Source organism: Terrapene carolina, unplaced genomic scaffold, assembly GCF_002925995.2.
Source record: "Terrapene carolina triunguis isolate 2854851 unplaced genomic scaffold, T_m_triunguis-2.0 Scaffold211, whole genome shotgun sequence".
NCBI classification, from domain to species: domain Eukaryota; kingdom Metazoa; phylum Chordata; order Testudines; family Emydidae; genus Terrapene; species Terrapene triunguis.
Window position 1 is genome coordinate 31,856,781 of NW_020664562.1, and position 26,236 is coordinate 31,883,016.

Here is a 26,236-nt window from a genome sequence, read left to right on the forward strand (position 1 = left end):
TACACATAAATGTTTTATTGGCATCTGTTGGTCATGCCAACAAAATCCCCAATGTAGACACAGCTATGCTGGTGGAAGAGTGCTTCTGTCCTCAGGACTAACATCACTCAGAGAGGTGATGTTCCTATGCTGGGAGAAAAAAATCAGTTTAGGCAGTCTGTATGCTAGGGGGCTATGCCGGCGTAGGCTCTGTAGTGTAGACATGGCCCTAGTGTAGAATGTGTCCACATGGGGAGCTACAGCAGAATTGATATTGCACTCTACACCCCCACCCTCGCTTATTCCATGTTAACTTCCTCTGTAAACAAGCCCTTAGAAAAACTGTGCTACACTGGTTTCCATTCATTTCATATTTTAAAGAACTGTCCCCTATGACCATATTACCCATAACTGTCAGTTATTGTTTCTTGCATCTCTCTCTGAAGCAGATGAGAAACAATGGGGTTTCCACACCCAGGGGGTCACAAGGTAATCAGGAGGGTTGTGAGATGTTACATTTTATTACAAGCTAAAGCAAAAAAATCTCGCTTCCCCACATATTCTTACCCTTCAAATTCAAGTATTCTCTGCCAACCTTTAGACACACACACACTGATTATAGGGGGGTATCACTGTTATCACTGATACAGTCTCTGTAAAAGAGTAACACATGTAGGGATCACAGAAATGTGTTCCTTCAAACTAGGGCTCATCCACCTGAAAAAATTAAGAAACACTCCTCTAAAGCACATAGTGTTGGCTGCTACCAGAGACTGGACAATCCTACACTCGATGGTCTTATCCAGCATGGCAATTTCTATGAATAATTGTGGGTTTTTTGTAATAGCTATGCACAAAGACTGCAATAAGTAACTAAAAGTTTCTTTTACTGCTCCTTAACCGGCACATGCCTTAACTACTTTTCAGAGCTGTTATTAAAAGTAGAAGGGAAAAAACTGCATCTGGATTGACATCTTGTAGGCTAAACTTCAGGCTGATGTGATTTGAAATAGGGAAGATTTATGACACCCTGAAAATCCACTGGGCCAGGCTGCTTACATTATTTGCTAAGTGCACACTCCTTTTATTTAGCTGTCTATTTGAACATGAAGTTTCCTAGGAATACACCTACTCAGCTACTGTAAACCAGGTTGGGATCTTGCTTGATTGCCTATGCGTTGCTTTTAATATTACTTATTAAACTCCTACGTACTGTCAATAAACGAAGCTTTAAAGGATGAGTCAGATATTAAGAATAATCAGAATTTGTCTCTCAGTAAAAAGCATAACTATTGAATAAGCCACTATTACATTAGACATTGAGCCTGATTTTTAAAGGTATTTAGGGATCTAAAGATGCAGATAGATGCCTAGTGGGATTTTCAAAAGCACCTATGTGCCTAAATCCCCTGGAAATCAATGGGGGTGAGGCACAAAGGCACTTCTGAAAATCCCACTAGGCTAGGGTAACCAGACAGCAAGTGTGAAAAATCGGGACGGGGGTGGAGGGTAATAGGCGCCTATATAAAACAAAGCCCCAAATCTAGGGACTGTCTCTATAAAATCAGGACATCTGGGCATGTCGACACTTATGGTGGGGTGTGTACACACACACACACAGCATGCCAGCTAGAAAGGGAACAAAGAGCAGTGTAAATAGTGAGGCACTGCTTAGGCGAGTAGTAGACTTCACACCTGAACCCCTAGGCTACAGCCCCAGTACACCCTCCAACCCCCAGCAGTGCTTCCCATGTCTACACTGCTATTTTTAGCTATTTTTAGTGTCCTGCTGCCAGAGACTTTCCCTGCCACAGTGAAAGGCTCCAGCAATAGGGGAAGACTCTAGCAGGGCAGAGGCAGCGGGGAAAGGTTCTGGCAGGGGAGTGGAGGGGGACATCCCTTAGCTTCCCTGCTTCTGGAGCCTGTCCTCGCTGCCTCCCCCCTGCCAGAGCCTTTCACTGCCATGTGTAACTACACAGAACAGTGACAAGCATGGATGCAGCCGGCCTTTCAATGCAGCATGTAGCTACACAGGTAGTGACTGTACTGTACACACTGCCGTAAGGGTAGAACAGCCTGTATCTTTAGGCACCCAAATACAATTAGAAATCTGACCCATACTCTGCTTCACTTAACCATTATACCATGAAAGACAACTTATAATTCCTAGCCTCAAAAACTCTGTCCCTGTGGATAACTGTGTTCAATGGGTATAAGAGTGAAATATATTTCAGTTTCATAATTTGATTTTGTACCAGAAAAAAAAAAATCAGCATTTGCTATAAAACCTTTTAGCCTACAAACCATAGTTGCTGCAGTGCTCCTGAGTGCAGCCTGTCCTAAATTGTGCCTTTGTGCCTTTCTAAAAGAAGCACCTAATTTGTTTTAGTAGAGTTGGATTCACATATGGCTGTCACATATAATAAATGTGAGCATGGTTCCATAAGTTTGTTCTTGCACCTGGGATTGACTTTTGCCATGAGTTTTCCTATTTTAACTAAACCTTGACTTTTGCATTTTTTGCTATGAAATTTTCAACTTTTCTATTTTTCTGCCATAACAAGCAGCTACCCCAAAATGACATAGTTCAATAGTTAATTGCAAATTGAGATCGGCTTTCTGTAACTAAAATAGTGCAGTGGCTTTGTATTTTTGAAAAACAACACTAAAGAGTATGAATGCTTCTGTATTAAGGAAGTTACAGTCTTTGTTCCTTTCAAAAGACTTTCTGCCCTTACATGTAGGATAGAAATAATCTGTAAAAACAGTCTGTAGTAGTTGTTATCAGCTGGTAGATGCAGTGCATCACACATGGTAGGGATCATAGAGAACTGAATTGCCCCCAAAACCAAGATCTTAAATTCCTTAAATGGAAAAACTTCTATTCCACCGTTACAGTCACTTTGATGCCCAGAATAGGGTTTGGAAGCTATCTGCTCAAATGGAAAATGTGCAGATTAGAAACAAACAAACAAACCAAAAAAACCCAAACCCCTTCAATTCTATCCCCTTTATTCTGTCTGATTAGATTTCCTTTGAAACTGCACACTACCTGTGCCTCTGCTCAGCTGAGCTTTTGAAAGGTTCACTGTCATTTATTCCTGTCAGGTTCACAGACAGACGGAAACATTTGCATATTAAGATTCCAATCCTTTTGTTGGGTGTAGCGCCTTAGCTGCTGAATAGAAGCAGTTAGCAGTTATCATTTGTTCAAAGAGTGACTTCAAATGGAGACCTGACCTGCTGCCACAGTAATCGGACACTGCCAAATCATCATTTCAAGAATCCTATTGACTTCAGTGGCAATTAGATCAGACTCCAGAGGTTCATGGTCTCTATAAGGTCCTTAAAGCTCCTTCCATGTATATTCTAACAGTAAATCTAATGCAGTTAATGAGCAAACTAAGGTTTGCTGTTTGGGCTCTTTATAAAATATAGTGCCCCCACTTGATGGTCCACATCCCTACCTTCTCCACCTAACTGACATTTAACTGGCACCTTGCTGGCCAAAGATTACATGAGCCAGGAGGGTGATCTGTCACCTATTCATAGAGGGCCATGCCCATGTATCATGGTGCTATACAGCAGCAGGGAAAGTGACTCTTCAAAACAAAGACTAACAACTCTAGCCCACAAAGAAAACATTTTCAACTTAGACTTAAACCAATAAACAGGGTGAGCAACATTCATATCCTTTGCCAGAGTGACCGAAAGAGGGGCAAAATACAAAGTATTTGGAAAAAGTACACGCAGGAGGTGGAGAAAACGGTAAGAAACTATTGCTAGGATGTGATAATGTGTGCGTCTGTTCCTTTCAACAGGGCCCTGTGCAGGACCATAAGCACTAATAAAACCAAGTCAAGGGAGAAAGAGAGACTATCAAGGGGAGTGACAAATGATCTAGGCCCTGGTCTACACTACGAGTTTAGGTCGAATTTAGCAGTGTTAGATCGATTTAACCCTGCACCCGTCCACACGACGAAGCCATTTTTGTCGACTTAAAGGCTTCTTAAAATCAATTTCTGTACTCCTCCCCAACAAGGGGACTAGCGATGAAATCGACCCTGCTGGGTCGAATGGGGTAGTGTGGACACAATTCGACAATATTGGCCTCCGGGAGCTATCCCAGAGTGCTCCATTGTGACCGCTCTGGACAGCACTCTCAACTCAGATGCACTGGCCAGGTAGACAGGAAAAGCCCCCCAAACTTTTGAATTTCATTTCCTGTTTGGCCAGCGAGGCGAGCTGATCAGCACAGGTGACCAGGCAGAGCTCATCAGCACAAGTGACCATGGAGTCCCAGAATCACAAAAGAGCTCCAGCATGGACCGAACGGGAGGTACTGCATCTGATCGCTGTATGGGGAGATGAATCCGTGCTATCCGAACTCCGTTCCAAAAGACAAAATGCCAGAATATTTGAAAAAATCTCCAAGGGCATGAAGGACAGAGGTTATAACTAGGGTGACCAGATGTCCTGATTTTATAGGGACAGTCCTGATATTTGGGGCTTTTTCTTATATAGGCACCTATTACCCCCTACCCCCGTCCCGATTTTTCACACTTGCTATCTGGTCACCCTAGTTATAACAGGAACCCGCAGCAGTGCCGTGTGAAGCCTACCAAAGAACCAGAGAGGCAAACGGCCACTCCGGGTCAGAGCCCCAGACATGCCGCTTCTATGATGAGCTGCATGCAATTCTAGGGGGTGCCCCTACAACTACCGCACCCCTGTGCTTCCCTCCTCCCCAACCCCTCCCGGGCTACCTTGGCAGTTATCCCCCCATTTGTGTGACAAATTAATAAAGAATGCATGAATTTGAAAGAACAATGACTATATTGCCTCTGTAAGCGGAGATCAAAGGGGGGAGGGGAGGGTGGTTGGCCTACAGAGTGAACCAAGGGGGCGGGTTTTCATCAAGGAGAAACAAACAGAACTTTCACACCGTAGCCTGGCCAGTCATGAAACTGGTTTTCAAAGCTTCTCTGATGCACAGCGCGCCCTGGTGTCTGGCTGTGCGTAATCAGCGGCCAGGCGATTTGCCTCAACCTCCCACCCCACCATAAACGTCTCCCCCTTACTCTCACAGATATTGTGGAGCACACAGCAAGCAGTAATAACGATGGGAATATTGGTTTCGCTGAGGTCTAACCGAGTCAGTAAACTGCGCCAGCGCGCTTTTAAACGTCCAAAGGCACATTCTACCACCATTATGCACTTGCTCAGCCTATAGTTGAACTGCTCCTTACTACTGTCCAGGCTCCATGAGCCATGGGACCAAGGGGTAGGCTGGGGTAGGTGCGACCGCGCGGTGCTGCCAACTGGGAGAGCAGTCTGAAGCAGAAGCCTCCAGCTGGCATGATATTCCAGGCAGGACTGAATCTCCATTAGACGAAACTTAAAGAAAAGAATGACCTGGAGTCTTTCCCATTTTTGTCCAGGTGCCCCCGACCAACCTAACCGAGGTCGGCCAGGAGCACCCATGGGATGACGACGACGGCTAGCAGTCGTATTGTACCGTCTGCCATCCGCGAGGCAAGGCAAAGGGATGCTGCTGTGTAGCACTGCAGTACCGCGTCTGCCAGCAGCACCCTGGAGACATACAGTGACAGTGAGCTGAGCGGGCTCCATACTTGCCGTGGTATGTCATCTGCACGGGTAACCCAGGAAAAAAGGCGAGAAACGATTTTTTGCTGTTGCTTTCACGGAGGGAGGGAGGGGGGACCTGACGACATGTACCCAGAACCACCCGCGACAATGTTTTTGCCTCATCAGGCATTGGGCGCTCAACCCAGAATTCCAATGGGCGGCAGAGACTGCGGGAACTGTGGGATAGCTAACACAGTGCAACGCTCCGAAAGTCAATGCTAGCCTCGGTACTGTGGACGCATACCACCAACTTAATGTGCTTAGTGGGGACACACACAATCAACTTTATCAAATCGATTTCTAAAAAATCGACTTCTATTAAATCGACCTAATTTCATAGTGTAGACATACCCTAGGAATGCATTTTTTGGGTGGAGTGAAAGCTATGGATGCAGTTAATGGCTGAGGCTGGCAAGAATCCTGTTGTTTATTTATGTATTTATATTGATTCCCTACCCCCAACAAGTTTGCACCCTCACTGAACAATAAACAGATTGGCAAGGTAGGGATGGAACATAAAGTAGATGACTGATCAGGTGGTAGTGACTGGCACACAACTTGTTTATTTTTTTTTAAATGCCCACCATTACTACATTAAGGGGGCAGAGGGCACTTGGCTTTATTATGTGACTGATACAGTCATCTATGGGTGATATAGTAGAACGGGGCTTAATTGTTTAGTGGAAGAGAGGACTTTTTTTAAACAAAATTAAACACAAAAATATAGCAAACAGATTCCTGACTCTGTACCAAGTAAACAAGACATTATAACCAGAGACTAGGGAGACAGTAGTGGGCAGTCAGTAAGAAATTTCAGAATACAAAAGGGAAGTTTTGAACCTGCTCATTTGTAAACTTCAGGCAGCTGAAATGCACCCATCTCTCCTCTCACTTAGGCTGAAACACATCCCTGGGCCAGGGGGGTGAGGTACCAAGTAAGGCCACTCTAGGCCTTGTGCGCCAAGGTGAATTTCTCCCGTGCACATGGAGCCCTTCCAGTTCTTGACTGAAGAGCTGGGGAGCTGCAAAGTGCAGGGGAGCTTGTACTGCCACTGCCCTGTGCTGTACCTGTTCTGTGGATAAATGAGGGGACTCAGTTGCCAGGGCTGCCAATCTAACCCCTTGTCTCAGCATTAAATTCACTTACAAATGTTGAAATCAAATAAAAATAGAGTCTTCTCTTTGACAAGCCAATTGACAACTCTGTCTTTTTGCTCTATGCCAAAGCAAAGGCTGGCTCTTTTAGAAGTGCTGTATGCTTATGCTCCTGAGAGCTGTGACATGGAACATTTGGATTTAAGTAAAATCGCTAATCTCCCTGCAAGTAAAAGCATGAGCAGTATTTGGTCATGTACAGGGGCAGGCTGCATTTAAAAATAAAGACAACTGTGATTTTCAAAGCAGCCTAAGGGAGCTGGGTGGGATTTGGGCCCCTTAAACGCCTTTTCAAATCCCATCCTATGCCCTTTTAAATCCTTCCCAATCCCTCAAAATAGGGTTTGTCAGATTTAAAGGGGCATAAGCTTTGTGGGCCCTCAGCACAGCAGTGAATTTAATCTGTTGGGAGCACAGGCCTCAGCAGGAGGGGTTTCCCAGCATTAGTGAGGTGGAGCAGGACTTGCTTCACCTTTAAGTCCCAATACACTGGCCAGAAACCATCCCTCCTTCCCTGCACAGAGCGCCCTTCTAATGGCTCCTCCCCACCTAGGAATGAACTAAATTCCTAAGGGTGAAAACGTGAGTTATGTTTAAAATAAGAAGCAAGTATACTAAATACGTATCTTGAAATGCTTTTACATAAAGACTCTATCCCATACACATAGCTAGATCCATAAAGTAACGAAGCTTGTGACAAATTCCTTGATTTAGAATACAAGGAAGTTGTGATCAGAAGTAGTATTTGATTTTTCTATTTTTCACCTGACTTCCACTCCACTTCTCTATCTCAGAGAGCATACGAGTGTGCCAGTGATGATATCAATGATGCCGTTTCCACCCGAGACCCCCCGCCCTCCCTCCAGGGCAGAAGACTCTAGGCCCGCCACAGAGCAGCACACAGCAGTCTGAATAATATGTTGTAACTTGCTATAAATGAGAAAGCAATGCCCCTGCCCTGCAAATTGCAAATTTCCCCTCCACCAGTGATACTCAGACCTCAGTGGTTCAGGAGCAATCAACATTGCCCAAAAGAGCCACAGCAGGGTGAATTCATTGTTTCATTCACTATATATTATTCTCCCAGCAAAACGACTGACCAAGTATTATTTTATCCACTACGATTTGATGTTCGCATAGTACAGGGGTGGCCAAACCTCCGGTCTTGAGCCGCATGCGGCTCTTTTACAGTTAAAGCGCGGCTCGTGCTGCCCCTCACTCCACTCTCCACCTACCAAACTGGGGCCCGGGGAGCTCAGGGCTTCTGCCCTGCGGTGATGGGGGTCTCAGGTGGAAATGACATCATTGATATCACCACTGGCCCTTTCCTGGGTGCAGAGGCCCAAGGTGGAACTGGATGATGTAATTTACTTCCCAATGCCAGCAAGAATGAATCTGGCCCCAGGTCAAGGCACAAATGAGTGACTGGGGAACCCTGGGACATGCATGACTTGGAACTTCTTTCTGTCCTCCTGTAAAGAGATCTGTGAATGGGGGTGGGGTGGGGTGACCATTGTATACAGGACTCCAAGGCAGCTTAGTACATCAATCAATTAAACATATATTTGTTTTCCTCTTGCAGCTCTACAAAGTGCTGCTTATTCATTCCTTTTACTTGAACTAAAGTCATGCTGTGTGTTACTCTATGAGGGTCAGATCCTCAGCAAGTGTCAAAAGATGTGGCTCTGTTGAAATTAGTGGTCCTATGCCATTTACACCAGCTGAAGATCTGTCCCTAACGGTCTATGTAAACCTGGTGTGGAGGTGTGTGTTTAGTTCTGCAGAGGAGGGAGGGTTAGGTGTCACACTAAGGTGTATATGACAGACTTAATTTGCTGCCCTGGGTGACCATGCAGAGAAGCATACACAGATTTTTTAAATAAAAGCTTTTAATAGGAGAAGATGCTATGGTTTGTGGTGCTGCATGGTATTCGGGGTGACTCTGCTTTTTTATGCTTTAAAATTGTTTTCCAGAAGTCAGATATTTGATTGCAGAAGTTGCATAATGCAGGCTGCTCCACTGAGTGTTTGAAAGTAACAGTGTACTTTACAGAGACTATTTGAAATTGCCAATGCCAGCCTGTGCGCAGGAGAAAATAAGTCAAGCAAGAGAAAGATGAGATCAAATCAGAATATGAGCAGCTCCGTGGGAGGCTGGCAGGAATTGAGCACAGTTTATAAATGGCCCTTCCATCACTAATCCTGAAACACCATTCACATAATGGAAGAGGAGAACAATAGCTTAATTCAAAAGTTAAGCAATTTACCTTGCATAACTGTGTCTTCTTTTCATAATATGCAATCACGGGCTCAGTTGCTTGGTAGTACGTAGCCATTCGTTTCATGACAGCTTCGGCATCAGCAGTGCACTGACTCCTCTTCAAAAGGCGACTGCTCATGGTCTCAGTGGAGCAGTCCAGGCAGAGCACAAGTTTTGGCTCCCCAATCTACAGAAGCAGAGAAACAATAATTAGTCCAAATGCTGGGCTGGAAAAATCTGGTTTTGTTTATTAACCCAAGTTTTTTCAGATAACTGTAAAACACAAGCTAGCTGATTAGTCATATAATTAAAACAAGACCAACTCTCTTCAGCAAACAAGTTATTCAATTAATTTAGCCCCTCTTCTATTTGTGATTTGCCGGCAAGCAGATTATTATTAACAAATAGTCATGTTATACAGCAGCACCCAGAGGCCTCAATCAGGACGAGGGCCTTACTGTGCTAGGCAAACACATACAAAGATACAGGCCTTGCCCTAAAGTAATTATAAGCTAAGACCCAGACTAGGGCTTTAATAATTTGTTTGCTATTTGCAATTATCCGACAAATGCTTTATGCAAACACACTCCAGCTTCTGGAGTGCCCACTGTAAGTATTCAGTATTTGCTGGTCAAGCTTTGTGACTAATCACATGGTATTGTTTTTAACTCCATGATTGGATGACTATAACTTGGATAGTTTCAAGTGCAACTAGGTTGTTTCACATGAACATGTTTAATTGCATGCAAATAAAAGAACTATATACAAACCTACATAATCTTGTGTATGAATGTTCCCAAATGTTTATGTAAACAAAACCCTGCCTGAATAGCAATTACACAGTCAATAAAAGGCTTTAGGAATGCCATCCAATGTAATTCACTGCATTTACTCAAACAAATGTTCATAGGTACTTTAGCGCAGTATTTGCCCGGGTCTACTTGAGATGTAACTCTCCATCCCTATAGCTCTAGTATGAACAGAGAGATGTGTTATATCACTCTGATTTATGCAGAGATGAATTGTTTCTAACTCACAAAAGAAGAAACCTAGCATTGCGTGCTTCGCAAACTGTGAGGCTGCCTTCCCTGGGGAGGCGTTGACCTTTTCCAAGGGAGGCGCAAGTGAACCAAGGCAAAATGAAACGGGTTTTTGTGGGTTTTTTTTTTTAATTCTTGGGCCATGGCAAAGAAATCAAATTGATAAAAAAAAAGAATATTATATGCATTTACTTATTCCCAGCTGAAAAAGAACCTGAAAAAAGAGGGGGGGGGGGAACCCCAGGCAGGTTGCACTGTTCCAATGTTATAAAATATTTTGTGTGTCTGTGTGTGTATGTGTGTGTGTCAGATCCTTACAAAAATTCTGAGGATGATTCCCAGTAATTAATTTTAAAGGGCCGTCATGGATGTTTCTCTACATGTTGGGTTAAGAAAGCTGCAGTGCACTTTATCCTGCAGCCTGCTCAACCAAAAACGCCCATTGACACTGAATTTTGTCTGAGCAAGAACTGTAGGACTGAGCCTAGTATGTGATAAGCTGCATGGAGATCATAAAATCATAGAAATGTACAGCTGAAAGGGAGCTTGACGGGTCATCAAGTCCAGCCCGTTGCGCTGATGCAGGACCAAGTAAACCTAAACCATCCTTGACAGGTGTTTGTCCAACCTGTTTTTAAAAACCTCCAGTGACAGAGATTCTATAAGCTCCCTTGGAACCCTACTTCAGAACTTAACTTATAGTTAGAAAGTTTTTTCTAATATCTAACCTAAATCTCCTGTGCTAAAGAATAATCACATTACTTCTTGTCCTACCTTCAATGGACATGGAGAACAATTGATCACTGTCCTCTTTATAACAGCCCTTAACATATTTGAAAGCTGTTATCAGGTCACACCTTAGTCTTTTTTTTTTCCCTCTCCAGACTAAACATGCCCAGTTTTTTAAACTTTTCCTAATAGGTCAGATTTTCTAAACCTCTTGCCACTTATGTTGCTCTCCTCTGGCCTAAGTGTGGTGCCCAATATTGGACACGATACTCCAGTTGAGGCCTTCCCAGTGCTGAGTAGAGTGGGACAGTTAACTTCTATGTCTTACGTACAACACTCCTGTTAATACACCCCAGAATATTACCCTTTTTTGCAACTGCATCACATTGTTCACTCATATTTAGTTGTGATCCACTATAACTCCTGGATCCTTTTCTCTGCATTAATACTGCCTAGCCAAATTATTCCCCACTTTGCATGTGTGCATTTCATTTTCCTTTCTAAGTGTAATATTTCTGTACTGAATTTAATCTTGTTGATTTCAGACCAATTCTCCAATTTGTCAAGGTTGTTTTGAATTCTAATTCTGTCCTCCAAAGTGCTTGTAATCTCTCCCAGCATGGCACCATCTGTAAATTCTTAAGTGTACTCACTCCTCCATTACTTAATTCATTAATGAAAATATTGAATAGTACCAGACCCAAGACAGACCCATGTGTGAACCCACCAGATATGTCCTTCCAGTTTGACAGCAAACCACTGCTGAACTACTCTTTGAGTATTATCTTTCAACCAACTGTGCATCCATTTTATAGTAATTTAATCTAGACCATATTTTCCTAGTTTGCTTATAAAAATCCCATGTCGGACTGTGTCAAAAGCCTTACTAAAAAAATCACAATATATCATGTCTACTGCTTCCCCCATCCACGAGGCCAGTAACCCTGTCAAAAAAGGAAATTGTTTGTTTAGCAGGATTTGTTCTTGACAAATCCATTCTGGCTATTACTTATAACCCTAGTATCCTCTAGGTACTTACAAATTGGTTGTTTAAGAATTTGTTCCAGTTTTCTTTCAGGTATTGAAATTAGGCTGACTGGTCTATAATTCTCTAGCTCCTCTTTGTTCCCCTTTTTACAGATAGGTGCTATGTTTGCTCTTCTCCAGTTCTCTGGGACCTCACCCGTCCTCCATGAGTTTTTGAAGATAATTGCTAATGGTTCTGAGATTGCTTCAGCTAGTTCCTTAAGTACTCTAGGATGAATTTCCTCAGGCCCGCCAACTTGAAAACATGTAACTTATATACATATCCTTTAAACTACTGTTTCCTAATTTTAGCTTGTATTCCTTTTCTCTTGTAGTTAATATTAATTGTGTTTAGTTTCCCACACCAAAGGCTCTTACGTAAATTAAGTTGTCATGGGATAAAAGGGAAGGTCCTTTCATGGATTGAGAACTGGTTAAAAGACCGGGAACAAAGGGTAGGAATTAATGGTAAATTCTCAGAATGGAGAGAGGTAACTAGTGGGTGCCCCAAGGGTCAGTCCTCGGACCAATCCTATTTAACTTATTTATAAATGATCTGGAGAAAGGGGTAAACAGTGAGGTGGCAAAGTTTGCAGATTATACTAAACTGCTCAAGATAGTTAAGACCAAAGCAGACTGTGATGAACTTCAAAAAGATCTCACAAAACTAAGTGATTGGGCAACAAAATGGCAAATGAAATTTAATGTGGATAAATGTAAAGTAATGCACATTGGAAAAAATAACCCCAACTATACATACAACATGATGGGGGCTAATTTAGCTACAACAAGTCAGGAAAAAGATCTTGGAGTCATTGTGGATAGTTCTCTGAAGATGTCCGCGCAGTGTACAGAGGCGGTCAAAAAAGCAAACAGGATGTTAGGAATCATTAAAAAGGGGATAGAGAATAAGACTGAGAATCTATTATTGCCCTTATATAAATCGATGGTACGCCCACATCTCGAATACTGCGCACAGATGTGGTCTCCTCATCTAAAAAAAGATATACTGGCACTAGAAAAGGTTCAGAAAAGGGCAACTAAAATGATTAGGGGTTTGGAACGGGTCCCATATGAGGAGAGATTAAAGAGGCTAGGACTCTTCGGCTTGGAAAAGAGGAGACTAAGGGGGGATATGATAGAGGTATATAAAATCACGAGTGATGTGGAGAAAGGGGATAAGGAAAAGTTATTTACTTATTCCCATAATACAAGAACTAGGGGTCACCAAATGAAATGAATAGGCAGCAGGTTTAAAACAAATACAAGGAAGTTCTTCTTCACGCAGCGCACAGTCAACTTGTGGAACTCCTTACCTAAGGAGGTTGTGAAGGCTAGGACTATAACAGCGTTTAAAAGAGAACTGGATAAATTCATGGTGGTTAAGTCCATTAATGGCTATTAGCCAGGATGGGTAAGGAATGGCGTCCCTAGCCTCTGTTTGTCAGAGGATGGAGATGGATGGCAGGAGAGAGCTCACTTGATCATTGCCTGTTGGTACACTCCCTCTGGGGCACCTGGCATTGGCCACTGTCGGTAGACAAGATACTGGGCTAGATGGACCTTTGCTCTGACCCGGTACGGCCGTTCTTATGTTCTGTCACCACTAACCTTTTTAGTGAAGACTGAAGCAAAATAAGCATTAAAAATCTCAGCCTTCTTGATGTCATCAGTTATTAGCTCTCTTTCCCCACTAAGTAGAGACCTGAAATCCTACACTTTCCTTTGTCTTTTTCTTGTTCTTAATGTCTCTCATCTTCTCTTATTCCCTTTTATGTCCCTTGCTAGGTGTAACTCATTTTGTGCCTTAGCTTGTTTAATGATCAACACATGTAATGAGAATGTCAGATATGATCTCCATCCACATTTGTCTGAAGTTCTTTGAAAGGGACAATTAAAGGGACAGACAATTAAAGATGCTCTCTATTCTTTTCCATTCCAGCAGGGATTTGGAGGGCTTCTCTCTAGGAAAAGACAAGAAAAAGTGGCCATTCATTTCATTAGTGACCATGAGCTAGAGAACTTTACCATTGGCTGTAAAAGAGCCTCAGATGACTGACATGTGGACCTCCCAGAAAGGAAGATGCTCTCCTGGAGTCCATTCTTTTAAGAAGGCAGTACCTTAAAGGTAAGTTTTTAAATGTAAATATTCACATTAGGTCTACAGTAGCTGAAGAATAAGGGAGGTGGCTTGGACTATGAACCGTTCAGCCTGTTTTTCTGCTTCCTTACATTCTGAATTTCTAAGAGGCAGCTAAGGCTCAGCTGTAACATCTGGTCTCATGCTGTGGGAGCCTCTCTCTCTAACAGCTGGATAGTCTCATGACAGGCTTTCATTCCTAGGGCTTTTCAGCACAACCAAGGAAAACATAATGGCAGCACTGGCTGCAATGTTGTCTTCTTGGATTTAAAATGAAAGGGTCCAGAAGCAGTTTTAAATACGACAAATTGTTATCAAGAGGTGCAGTAACTACCCCAATATTATCTGTGCCTAAAGTAAGTGCCCACATTGCCCACTTGTGGCTACGTTATTCATGAGTTAAAGTTTCCCTCCAAATCCACAGCAAGATAAATGGGTCAGAGTCTGCCCACAGTTATGATGGTGTCAATCTGGAGTAATTCCTCTGACTTCAGTACAGCCATGCTGTAACTTTTATAAAGAGGATATCAAGGGCTCAGCTGACTGATAGGTAACTATGTTACCCGGTATGATAAACCAGGTATATTTACTTTTGAAAATCCATGTGATTCTGCTGAGACTGCATATAAACCCACCTACTCTCTGGTATTATGTTTTTCCATATATATACGGCAGTCATACTTTCAGTCTGAGTAATTTTTATTCCAAATTAATGGAAAGAACAAGAAAGAACAATGTGTGCATGTCCTCAATAACGTGCTGCTTCAACGCTGTCCTGCAAAACAGACAACAGAATCCTAGGGATTTAAAGGTGCGGTACACAGAAAACAAAATCATATTGATTATACAGCTACATATGCCACATCTGCAGGCTGTCACAATGACGTACCGAGTGCCCTCAACTCCCATTGACATTATATGGATTGAAGACGCTTAACACCTGGCAGGAGGTTCTCAGCACCTTCCTGAGTCTGCAAGGCTTTCTCTTTTAAATTAAAAGGGACCTAATTTCTGAGATTCCTTGGTAAATGCTCTTCTCTCTTTCAGCTTCATCACAGATAAAGGGGACAACTAAAGAGCCAACAGAAGAAAATGACCTTAGGTTCCGTTCATTTAGGAATGGCTTCTAAAGTACAAGTAGCATCTCCATCCCAAAATAAAGACCGCTATAAGCTTTGTTGTCAAGACAACCAAAGGAGTGTTTGTGAACAGTGAAATGATTCCAACACCGCAAAGACTAAATAATTCCTTGTCATTTCTAGAAGCACGTTGGACAACTTTTGTGAAGTATGGGAGCAGCAGCTAGCAAAATGTACATCTTGTAAAACGAGCTCTCCCCAAAGCTCCTCCCTTCCACTCCACCTTTCTTCCAAAACAGTGGAGCGCTCTGCTGTGGATTCAGCAAATTGTATGTCAGCTGGAGCTGGTACCACTTTTGAGTTGGCGACCCACAAAACTCAATGCTCAAGACACATACCACAACGAATCCTGAAATTCCGGACTGTAACATGACTATGATGCAGATCGCTCTCTTTCTGCTGCTTTGGATTCAACCAGGCTTTGGATTCAACCAGGCTCCTACATCCTATGAATTCTGTGATGCATCCACCAAGCAGGGGACTACAACTCCCATTAGCCCCTTCCTCAGTGCACATCCCTCTTCCTTCTGACCAGGTAAGGGAAAAGGTCACAAATCAGGAAGTTGCCACTCCAGGCTCTGTTTGGAAACAGTGGTTGTATGGGAAGTGAGGAGCTGCAGGAAAGTTGAAGCAGCAGCCACATGGCAAACAGGGAGCTAGAAAGAAGCTGAATTCATAGAGTTATCCCCAGGAACTGTATGTAGGGTTGCCAACCCTCCAGGATTGACCTGGAGTCTCCAGGAATTAAAAATTAATCTTTCATGAAAGATTATGTCATGTGATGAAACCTCCAGGAATATGTCCAACCTAAATTGGCAACCCTACATGTATGCAGAGCCATGTGTGGAACAGGCTGTAACTACCGGGTGCAGCTCTGTGTGGGACTTATGGAGGAGCAGCAATGACTGGGCAGGCGCGAGTGCAGAGGAACCCCAATGAGAGACATTAATTGAGCCTGGCCTAGAAACCTGCAAGCACCTATTTGCTTGGAGCAGAAACTGGACTGTAGAGGGCCCCCCAGGCACTAGACCTGTAGGGTCCTGACTCTTGACTGTACTGCCCCAGGGACCCAAACAGGAACTGATATTGATCACTTCGAACTGTAACTGTTTAAGCCTCAGTACCTAGGATATTAGCAACCGTCCCCTTTCCTGCCAGCCTTAAAATACCCTTTCACTTAGCCATATATCTCAGTGGTTACTGGGACCCACCAGGGATGGCGCCTACTACACCTACAGTGCTTGCCTCCGAGTTGTGGTACTCTAAGCACACTACTGGCACCTTAGGGGTTTAGTGTACTGAGCAACCACAGTAATTACAACTCTCCTGGCATCTCAGTGGTTCATTTTTCACAGGAGCATCAGGCTCCTTTTTTACTGTGAGCCAAGAGGGAAAACACTAGTGAACGTGGGAGCTTGTTTGGAGAGGTTCTTCACCAGAACGTCTTGATATTCTTTAGACAAGCTTCTGCCATCCTTACCCATGTTGGGTGGCATCCTACACCACGTGTAGTCCCACTGAAATTCCTGAAATAACTTTCATAGTAAGATAGGCTGGGCCACTGTTTAGGATAACACACTGGGACTCAGAAAACACCAATTCAATTCTCTGCTCTGTCACATGCTTTCTGTGTGACGTTGAGCAAGTCATTTGGGGTACACCCACATTAGTAAAAAAGGTTTTATAACCACGTTAGCCAACATGCCATAAAATCCCAGTGTGAACAAGACCATTGTAGCTTTAACACGTTAGCACATTGAGGTAAACACTAGGTGGAGCCTAGTACAGTAGAACCTCAGATTTACGAATACCAGAGTTGCAAACTGACCGGTCAACCACGTACCTCATTTGGAACCAGAAGTACGCAATCAGACAGCAGCAGAGACCAAAACATAAATATAAAAATAAAAGCAAATACAGTGCAATCCTGTGTTAAACATAAACTACTTAAAAAAAAAGAAAGAAAAGGAAAGTTTTTAAAAAAAGATTTGACAAGGTAAGGAAACTGTTTCTGTGCTTGTTTCATTTAAATTAAGATAGTTAAAAGCAGCATTTTTCTTCTGTGCAGTAACATTTCAAAGCTGTATTAAGTCAATATTCAGTTGTAAACTTTTGAAAGAACCACCATAATGTTTTGTTCAGCGTTACAACCATTTCAGAGTTACGAACAACCTCCATTCCCGAGGTGTCCATAACTCTGAGGTTCTATTGTATTTCTCTTGACCTGTTAATGTGTTAAAACCACAACTGCCTTGTCCATGCTAGGATGTTACCATGTATTGATTACCACATGTTAGCTAACACATGATTTTAAAAAAGGTACCTTCTTTCCTTGAAGGCCTTAGTCTCACTCTGCCTCAGTTCCCCATCTTAAAAATGGGATAATACATTCTTACCATATGGGGGGGGGGGGGGAGGAGGGGCAGTGAGAATAAAATCCATTGACAATTTAGGGTGCTCAGATACTGTGAAAAGGAGCTCAACGGTACTGCTCCATATAAAGGAGGCACAATCTGTCCCACAATGCCCAATGATGCAGGATATGGAACAATTCTAGGATGCTTCTGAGTGCCCTCAACTCTCACTGACTCCAATATATTGGGTCTTTAGAATGTTTCCATAGGACTACTTGCAGAGTAAGATACTGCTCAAACTGTCCCTATGTAATTTCGATCGCAGCTCCTACTGGCCGCGGTTCGCCGCTCCAGGCCAATGGGGGCTGCAGGAAGGGTGGCCAGCACGTCCCTCGGCCCACGCTGCTTCCCACAGTCCCCATTGTCCCCCAGTGGGAGCCACGATCGTCCGAACCTGCGGACGCGGCAGGTAAACAAACCGGCCCGGCCCGCCAGGGGCTTTCCCTGAACAAGCGGCAGCCCTAGTTTGAGAACCACTGCCATAGAGCTTAATCCAGGAGACAATATCTGTGGAATTCTGGGAGGGATTTCTTCCCCTGCTCCAGTCCCTACATGCTGCTCTGGCAATGAGTAGGGGCTGCAAACAGCCCACAAGGGGCTGAGGGAAAACTCCCCAAGAGCAGGCACTGAGTTGGGTCATGGCACATACTGTTCAGGCCATTCTGACTTGCACCTCAAGCAACAGGCACAAAGAGTGGGCAGCAGGTTAGGAGCCTCCAGGGCTGTCTAAGTTACACTGAGGGCCATTTCAGCCCCTGCAGCAGCCTAAAGCCACCTTTGTTCCCCCTTGCCCTGGGCTGTGTCTCTTGGAGACCCGTACAGAATCTGGCCTGGTCTACACTAGGACTTTAATTCGGATTTAGCTGCCTTAATCCGAATTAACCCTTCACCCGTCCACACTACAGAGCCAGTTAATTCGAATTAAAGGGCCCTTTAAATCGATTTCTGTACTCCACCTCGACGAACGGAGTAGAGCCTAAATCGATTTTGTTAATTCGAATTAGGGTTAGTGTGGACGCACACCACCGAATTACTGTGTTTAAGTTAATGGGGTAGTGTGGCCGCACACCACCGAATTAATGTGGTTTAAAACCGAATTAAGGTGCTTAGTGTGGCCGCGCACAATCGAATTTATACAACCTGTTTCCCAAATTCGAATTATCTAAATTCGGATTAATCCTGTAGTGTAGACATACCCTCTGATCTTCTGTCTCTAGCTGTCATCTCTCACCGCTCATATGGATCCTTCAGATGTCCCTCCTGTAGCAGTGCTATGCAGCAGGTGGCCTCTGAGCCTATGCCCTTCCCTTAACTTCCTCTAACACCATCTGGGTGCTAGCTCTCTAAAACTGTCAGTGAGGTGTAGGAAGACCACCCATCCCTGATTGGACAGTCCCGAAATGTACATTTCAAGTCCCAGTTCAAATGACTCCAGGTCAGCATTTGTCCCAGATTCCCTGTGGCTCCACTCCATGCGTGCCCGAGGCGGTGCCAGTCTCTTCCTGGTGGTGGGGCTGAGGTGGGCCTTAGTCCCCTCTTGCCATGAGGCCGCACCCCATGCTCCTCCTCTTCCCCCCTGAGGCCCCACCCCTGGCCGGGCCAGAAGCTGGGCAGTAGTAAGAGCCACCCAGGGAGTCTGGGCCGCTGTGGGGAGCCTTGGACCCTCCACCTGCCTTGGGTGGCACAGACATGGGAGGGAGTAGGGACATGGGCTGTGGGCTGTTCTTGGACAACCCGGCACACCACCCAGGGCAGGTGGAGGGTCCGAGGCTCCCCACAGCAACCTGGGCTCCCTGGGCGGCTATTACCACTGCCTGGCTCTGGCTTGGCCAGGGGGGCAAGCCTCCAGGTGAAGAAGGGGGGGGCAGGGCCATGGAGGGAGAGGGGGGTTCCTGCATTTGTCCTGTTCTTACATTTTGAAATGGCAGTCACCCTAGTGAGGTGTGAGTTAAATGGTGGCCAGATATGCAAGTGGAACTCACTCTGTTAGGCCACTGAAGACACTTCATCAGGTAACTGGACTCTGGCTGTCCATTCTGCACATTAAGAGGGCTGAGGTTTGAAGTGGGACCTTGGTGATCCGTTGGCAGCTCAACACTACCAGGCAGCTCCCCTTCGGGCAAGTCTGTAGGAGCTGTGCTAAACTTGTCTCAGCTGGAAGTTGCCCTTTGCAGCTTTTACACTCAGCTGTGCTGATCAGTGCCATGGGGTGTTAATTGGACTATTCAGTGTTAAATACTTCCATAAAGTATTTTGAGTTTTCACAGCTGCGTGGGACATCAACAAGGCTAGTGGGTGCAGAGTTCTGGCCTCTGATAACTGAGGTTCTCTGGGTCTGTGAATCAATATTTCAATTTAAGGAATCATGATTATTACCTCTGTCTTTCGCCAATAGAACTTTGACGTGCTAGAGATGGTTCTTGGGAACTTTTATTAAAATTTTGCCACCAAACTGAAGGGATGGCTTTCCTGCCTTTGATGGAGTCAACCCCTCCCACTATTACTGCCAGAGAACTTTTCCTCTTGGGATTCTGCTGAAGGTTTAAAAAAAAAAAATCCAAACATGCAGCCTCTGGAATGAATCTGATTGCACCTCATGTCAGTCTGTTCTAAGTATTTTCCAGGGTCGGATATGTCCCCCATCTCCTCCCACACCATTTCAAGTTACACAGATCAAACACAGCTGAACTATCAATGTACTGAGTAGAAGCCTGAGCCTGAAATGAAAACCTTTGCTCAGCTGAATGTTACTTACTTACACTATTCATTACTCTATTTGCATGAGAAAGAACTACTCATTTGAGTAAGGGTTTTCATACTCAGATCCTATTTCAGGTATAGTCACTTCCAATAAGTGCAATCACTATAAGTTTATTTGTCCAGTGGTGCTGCCCCCTGCCCCTTTCCCCTTGGATACAGAGTTTCTCCAGTCCTGCCCTTCCACTCTGCAAAGACATGCAAATACATGTGGCGTTTATCAGAGGCAGAGAGGGAACATTTCTGTGGGAGTCCCTTTGTTAAATTGGCACACACTATTGGAAAGAGACATGGGAGAATTACTTAATTTTGTGCACAGGGAGGCACTAATGGACCAAAAATGAATCTGTGACCTGCCCAACTTTATTGCTAATTATCTTGACTGGGTGTTGAAGCCATTTCTCCCACCTCCTGTGGCTTTTGTGACTCTTTTGTAGTGAACAGAATCTATATAAAGCAACTAAAGGTCCATTGATGACTCAATAAGTCTTCACAACATTTTAAATGAGTTACAAGAGAATGTGTAGAGTGAAGGTGCAATATAATGGAATACATAATTATTATTTTCCTCCAGGATATAAACTAATCAGCCACTCCTGTTCTGCTTTTTCATTGTGCTAGTGAGCTTGTGCAAATTCAATCCAGGCACTTATTTAGAGAGAATGGAATATTTTCTGCAGGCTGAGAAATCAATAACTGAGACTTCTCTGTAGATCTTTGTGCACAGTGAAAAAATCAATAGCTTCCTTAATCTTTGTAAACTACCATACAAAAACTTGCAAAATGCTCTTTTATGAGTATTTCAGCATCCTACCTACCACAATAATTTGGCCTGTGCTTTGCTCAGTCACAATGGTTGCAGGCACTGAGAGCTCTGACTCAACTTAAAGAGAGAGCTTAATAATGCATCTAATAGTGCTTGAAATTCTGTTATGCCACATTGCCTTTTGATGAGAGATGCAGTAGCAGCACAAGCAAACTGAAGGTGTAGCTATAGTGAGAAAAGTGACTCTCAAAATGGCAATATCTTACTAAACAGAATTGCTCTCGTCTGTATTTAATGTAACTTAAATGGCTAAAATCAATTTTTATTCCTTCTGGCACTGCAGAGACCATATAATTGGCGGAGTAAGCTGGATTCACTGTATTGCTGGCGTTCCAGATCCCCAGTGATCAATAGCAACTCTCTACTCTCTTAGCCAACAAGTTGGAACAGTGGCTTATAAAGAGCCATATCTGTCAAAAATAGGGACTTGAGTAGCTGATTTGTGTGTCAGATGCAAGTTGAATTTTAATATCAGCAATAATGGTAAATAACTAGATGTTCACCTTGCATTCAAATTCTTCTCCTTGTTTCACCTCCCAGGGATACCCATCAATCAGAAATCCCTTTGTGTCTCCTAAACGGGCAATCATGGCCTCCTTCAGTAGCGCCAAAACAATATCCTGTATTGAAGAAAAAGAATTCTTTGGTTACTAATAAATATTCCTTTAAAGGGCTCAGTTTTTACACATGGACTTTAATCCTATGTCTTCATGAACTACCATAACTCTGCTTTGCTTCGAGCAGGTCCCTTGAAAGCTGGCTTTTTTTTTTTTCTAGCTGCCCAGGGAGAGGGTAGTTTGCTATAGGGGAGGAATAGCTTTCCCTCAGGAACAGCTATGTCACGCAAACCCAGAACCAGGGTCAGAACAAAACCTGTTCTGGATTTTCCAGGATCTTTCCTGTTGTGATGTGCTGTTGTTGTGGGACATATCTGAGTCTCAAAATCTATCTGGGGACTGTGACAGACTGACACTGTCCTGTAATAGCCTGAACAAACTTTATGGAATTAAGATAAACTTTACTGAAGTAAGTTAAACTGTACTGAATTAATACATTTGGAGTACAGTATATTAAAATGCAGTTGTGTATGTATTACTATGGCACCCTATCCACCTTCTCAAGTTGGGAGGGGGATGCTAATGTAATTCCTCCATTATCAGCCCTTTGACACCCCTCTGCCCCAAGGTCTGTATATACTAGTTCAAACCAGATTCTCCAGGAACCAACAAGCAAAGAAATGGTTTTTGGATAACTAGCCTGGTTTTAAACTGGCTGATGGCCTTCCTCCTGATCCTGCAAATGGACAGGAGCCCTAGTCCATGAGGACCCCAATTATTAGCATAGGGTTGAAAGGACTGGACCTACTGAGGTCCCATAAAACTGGGTGCTTGTTCTGAGCTGAAGCTGTGATGAACTGGTAACCACAAAGAATCCCCTTGGGAGGGAAGTAGAAGGACTGCTCGTGTCAGAATCCATGTTAGGGTTAATTCTGGTAAGCTTATTAGCATGTGTGTGGGTTCTTTTATTGCTTTTAATATGTTTTCTCTGTAGTGTTTTAAAGCAGGCTTGCATAGGAAGTGCTGTGTGGTAACTTATAACTGTAGCAATTACACCTAACCATCTCTGATGAGAAAGCAAGCAGGTGTTGGTGAGCAACCTGTCTGTGCTGGAAAGAACACAATGAAGGCAGGAAGCTGTGCAGCCTGGAAATACCCCAGTCAGAAGGGAAAGAGACACTGGTCCCCATTGAGAAAGGCAACAACTGAGGAGCTGGAAACCTGAGAGTGCCCTTGCTCGATCACTGTGGGAAAATACAGGTGCAGGTGCCCTGAACTGTGTGGACCATGAAACTTTATGACATTATAATGATACTTCACAATCTGATTGTATTTTGACACAGCATCACATTGTGTCAATGCAATATCTTGGTATCTTGTTGTAAATGACAAGAGAGTTTGTCCCACCAGACAAACTGGGAAGATAACAACACTAAGCTAGACCCAGTACTCCTTTTAATTTCCTATGGGCGGCATTTCTTGATGCCTTTTATTAACACACACATCTCTTGATCTAACTGCACTTGCTGCACATCATATTGTCCCTGATTCTGGCCTGTAGCCTGGCCCCTTTATGCTGCTCAGATGCTGTAAAGTGCAGGGACCTCTCCTGCCCCTCCGCCCCGCATCTGGAAATTATTGTAGTTCAGAGGGATTTCCTGGCCAGAGACTGAAATAACAGCCCCTACACCTCTTCACATTCCCCGTCAGTTGGCGCTCAGCTATTCTGGGCTGCCAGCCAGTTCCTTAGGGAGCCATTGCAGTTAATGTAAATTAAAATAGCTGCTAGGGATGCTCCAATTTACACTGAAGGCCATGCCAGCTCTGGGACCAGCCCAGAATTTGGAAGCTGTAAAAGTGGCATAAAGTTCCCTTTGCTGCTACTTCTGTGTTGCATCTTTTGCAAGGTGTAGCTTGCAATCTGGCCCATTGTGTTTAATAATTAATCTACCATAAGGAATTTATGGGTATGGTGTGAGAAGGGATAACTACGTCACCAGTATACAAAAGAAAGAGAAATGCCACATATCTGGGAATTAGGGATCCTCTCTACCAAGCTCTAGGCTTACTTCCCCTCAGATGGGAATACATACCAGTGCTGCTTTCCTATTTCCACACTTTTTGAGGGACACCCACTGCCCCCTTTATTTTGCAAATGAAACTGCAGCTTACTCCAGGCACCAGTTCGCCACATTCCATGATGTCTTTGATCAGTTTGCTCCTCTCTGATGATGATGTTAATTCACGTCGGAGGAGGTCACCAGTAGACAGATGTGTAAATCCATATTTCTGTGCTAATTGTTCACACTGGGTTCCTTTGCCAGAGCCAGGGCCACCTTCATGAGGGGGGGAAAATCTAGAGTTAGAAACAGAAATTGCGGGGAGCTAAACAATTGGCCTTTTTATTAATCACTGCAGTTGGGAAAATGTAATGAAAATAACATGACTTCTTGTACTGACTGGGCGTTCAAGTACATAGTTATTTAAAGCATTCTGTGCAGAAACTGCCTCGTAACATACTACCATTAAGTAACACTGCTGAGAAGAGAGCAAGCCCCTAAATTGAGGATTTTAGCTCTTCAAATAAGTTGTTCCTTTTTCTCTTCATTATGTGGTAACTATTTGGGGAACAGAAATCAGTGTAACAGATTCTCCTTTCACACTGATTTCACACTGGTGTACCAGTGGAGGCCCTTGGAATAAGCAATGTAACTTAATGGCAGTAAATTACCAGGCAGATACTGCATAGAATTTCTTAGCTAATTAACTGTGACCTGAAGGCCCACCCACTACAAGAAGTGATGGTATTTTCTTGTACAGAGATGCACCAATAGATAGCAGAAGATTCTGCTCGCCCCTTCCCCAGGGGGAGCCAGTTTCTTTTGTGGTTTGTCCATTCCAGTGGCTGACAGATTAAACTGGAAGCTTTGTTCATTCTCCTCAGTGCTGGGAGATACTGGTTTGTTCTCCAGAGGCAAATCATGAGAGTTTAAAGAAAGCCAGAAATAAATTGTGTTTTGTGGTCTGTCTTTTGATTTTTGAACTCTTCCTGCCCATCGCTGATGTGTGAGTGACAATTAGTACTGTCCATTAGTACTTGCTCCTGCTGCAGCATTTTTCACTCCCACATCAACCAGACCCCTGCCCAGCACTTAATTCCCAGCTTCCCCTTTCCCCCACATCTGCCCAGGCCCCCCAGCCTCATCACTGCTCCTTTCCTGGCTGGGCATTGCAGGGAAGGAGCTGATGAACTGGGGCTGTTGCTCACAGGAGAGGAAGGCTGCTGGCCTCTTCCTGCTCCTTCCTCCCCTCTCTCTTTCTGTGAGAAACTGAGAATAGCTTTGGGAGCTGAGGATGTGGGGAGGGAGCTCTTTCTGCAGTAGCTTTAATTGCTTGCTCTACCCCAGGAGGCAGGGCATGGGGCAGACAGCCAGTCAGAGGGGGATTTCCCGCAGGCAGAGCTCAAGTTTGTTAGAGCACTGGAGCCTCTCAGGCCATCAGGAGAAAGGCTCCAGCCCAGCCCAGCCAGAATCCCATCACGCATGGAAAAACTGTGAGAGCTGGCCACCAGAGTGCAGTGCCAGCCTTGGGGCACCAGGACTTTAGCCCTTCTGGAGTCAGTCTCACTAGACGCTCCAGCCTTAAAATTGTTTTCATCCCTGCCTGGGGAAAACCCTATCTGAGCATCAGGCTCCCCCAGGACCTGCCTCCTGGGAAAGAGCAGCCAATCAGGGCTGCTGCAGGAAGCAGGCAGAGCTCCCCTTTCCCCCCCCCCCCATCCTCTCAGGAGCTGAGAGACATTTCTGGGTTGGCAAGGCGAGGAGAGGGAGCAGCCACTGCCATTGTCACGAGAAGGGAGGAAGGAGGAAGAAGCAGAAAGGAACCAGTGGCTCAGGACAGCTCTGCTTTCCCCTTCCCACCTGTGAATAATGGGTCAGTCTGCTCCTCCCTCACCTCTCCATCCCTGCAACACTAGCCTGAGAAGGGGGCGAAGGGACAAAGAACATTGGGAGCTGCCTCCCACCAGCCTGGGAAGGGGGTGAGGGGATGAAGAACCCCTGGAGCTGCCCCTCACCAGCCTGGGAGGTGGGTGAAGAACTCCTGGAGCTGCAGGAAGAGCAGAGGGGTGTGTATGTGGTGGGGAGAGGTAGAGGCCTATATGAAGCTAGGAAGGGGGCAGAGTTGATGTGTGCGTGTGTGAAGGGGGGAGTGGGTAGGATGAATTTAATTGCCAGCCTGTGGGATGGGCAGATATGGGTCTGGGGTGGCAGAACTGCTCAATTAGAATATTTGGGTTTGGGGAGAAGCTGGAAGCTCAGCAGCACCATTACCAGGCAGCATTTTATACAAGCTTGTGTAACTGGACCTCAGCTGGGTCTTCCAGGGTGAGAGCATCTGCAGTAGGCACCAAAAAATCACCTTACTCTGTACATTTGGGAGAGCTAGTAACACTCTCATTGTTGCACATGGGGGCAAGGGAGAGTTCAAAAATCAAGACAGCCCAAAACCACAGTATAATCGTTAAAAGTAAACCTTATGATTTGGGTGTCTGACTCATGGTTTTT

General features: G+C 44.4%; 1 protein-coding gene across 1 annotated transcript in view; it reads right to left on the reverse strand.

Annotated features, from left to right (window-relative positions):
* Nucleotides 1-26,236, reverse strand: part of LOC112109823 (adenylate kinase isoenzyme 5) — a 152,831-nt gene that overhangs the window by 5,684 nt on the left and 120,911 nt on the right. Inside the window, exons 11-13 of the mRNA XM_024204497.2 lie at nt 23,844-24,007; nt 21,618-21,734; nt 9,051-9,230 (exon numbers count right to left, since the gene is read on the reverse strand). Coding sequence (XP_024060265.2) covers nt 9,051-9,230; nt 21,618-21,734; nt 23,844-24,007 — 461 coding nt within the window. The remainder of the gene's footprint in view (nt 1-9,050; nt 9,231-21,617; nt 21,735-23,843; nt 24,008-26,236) is intronic.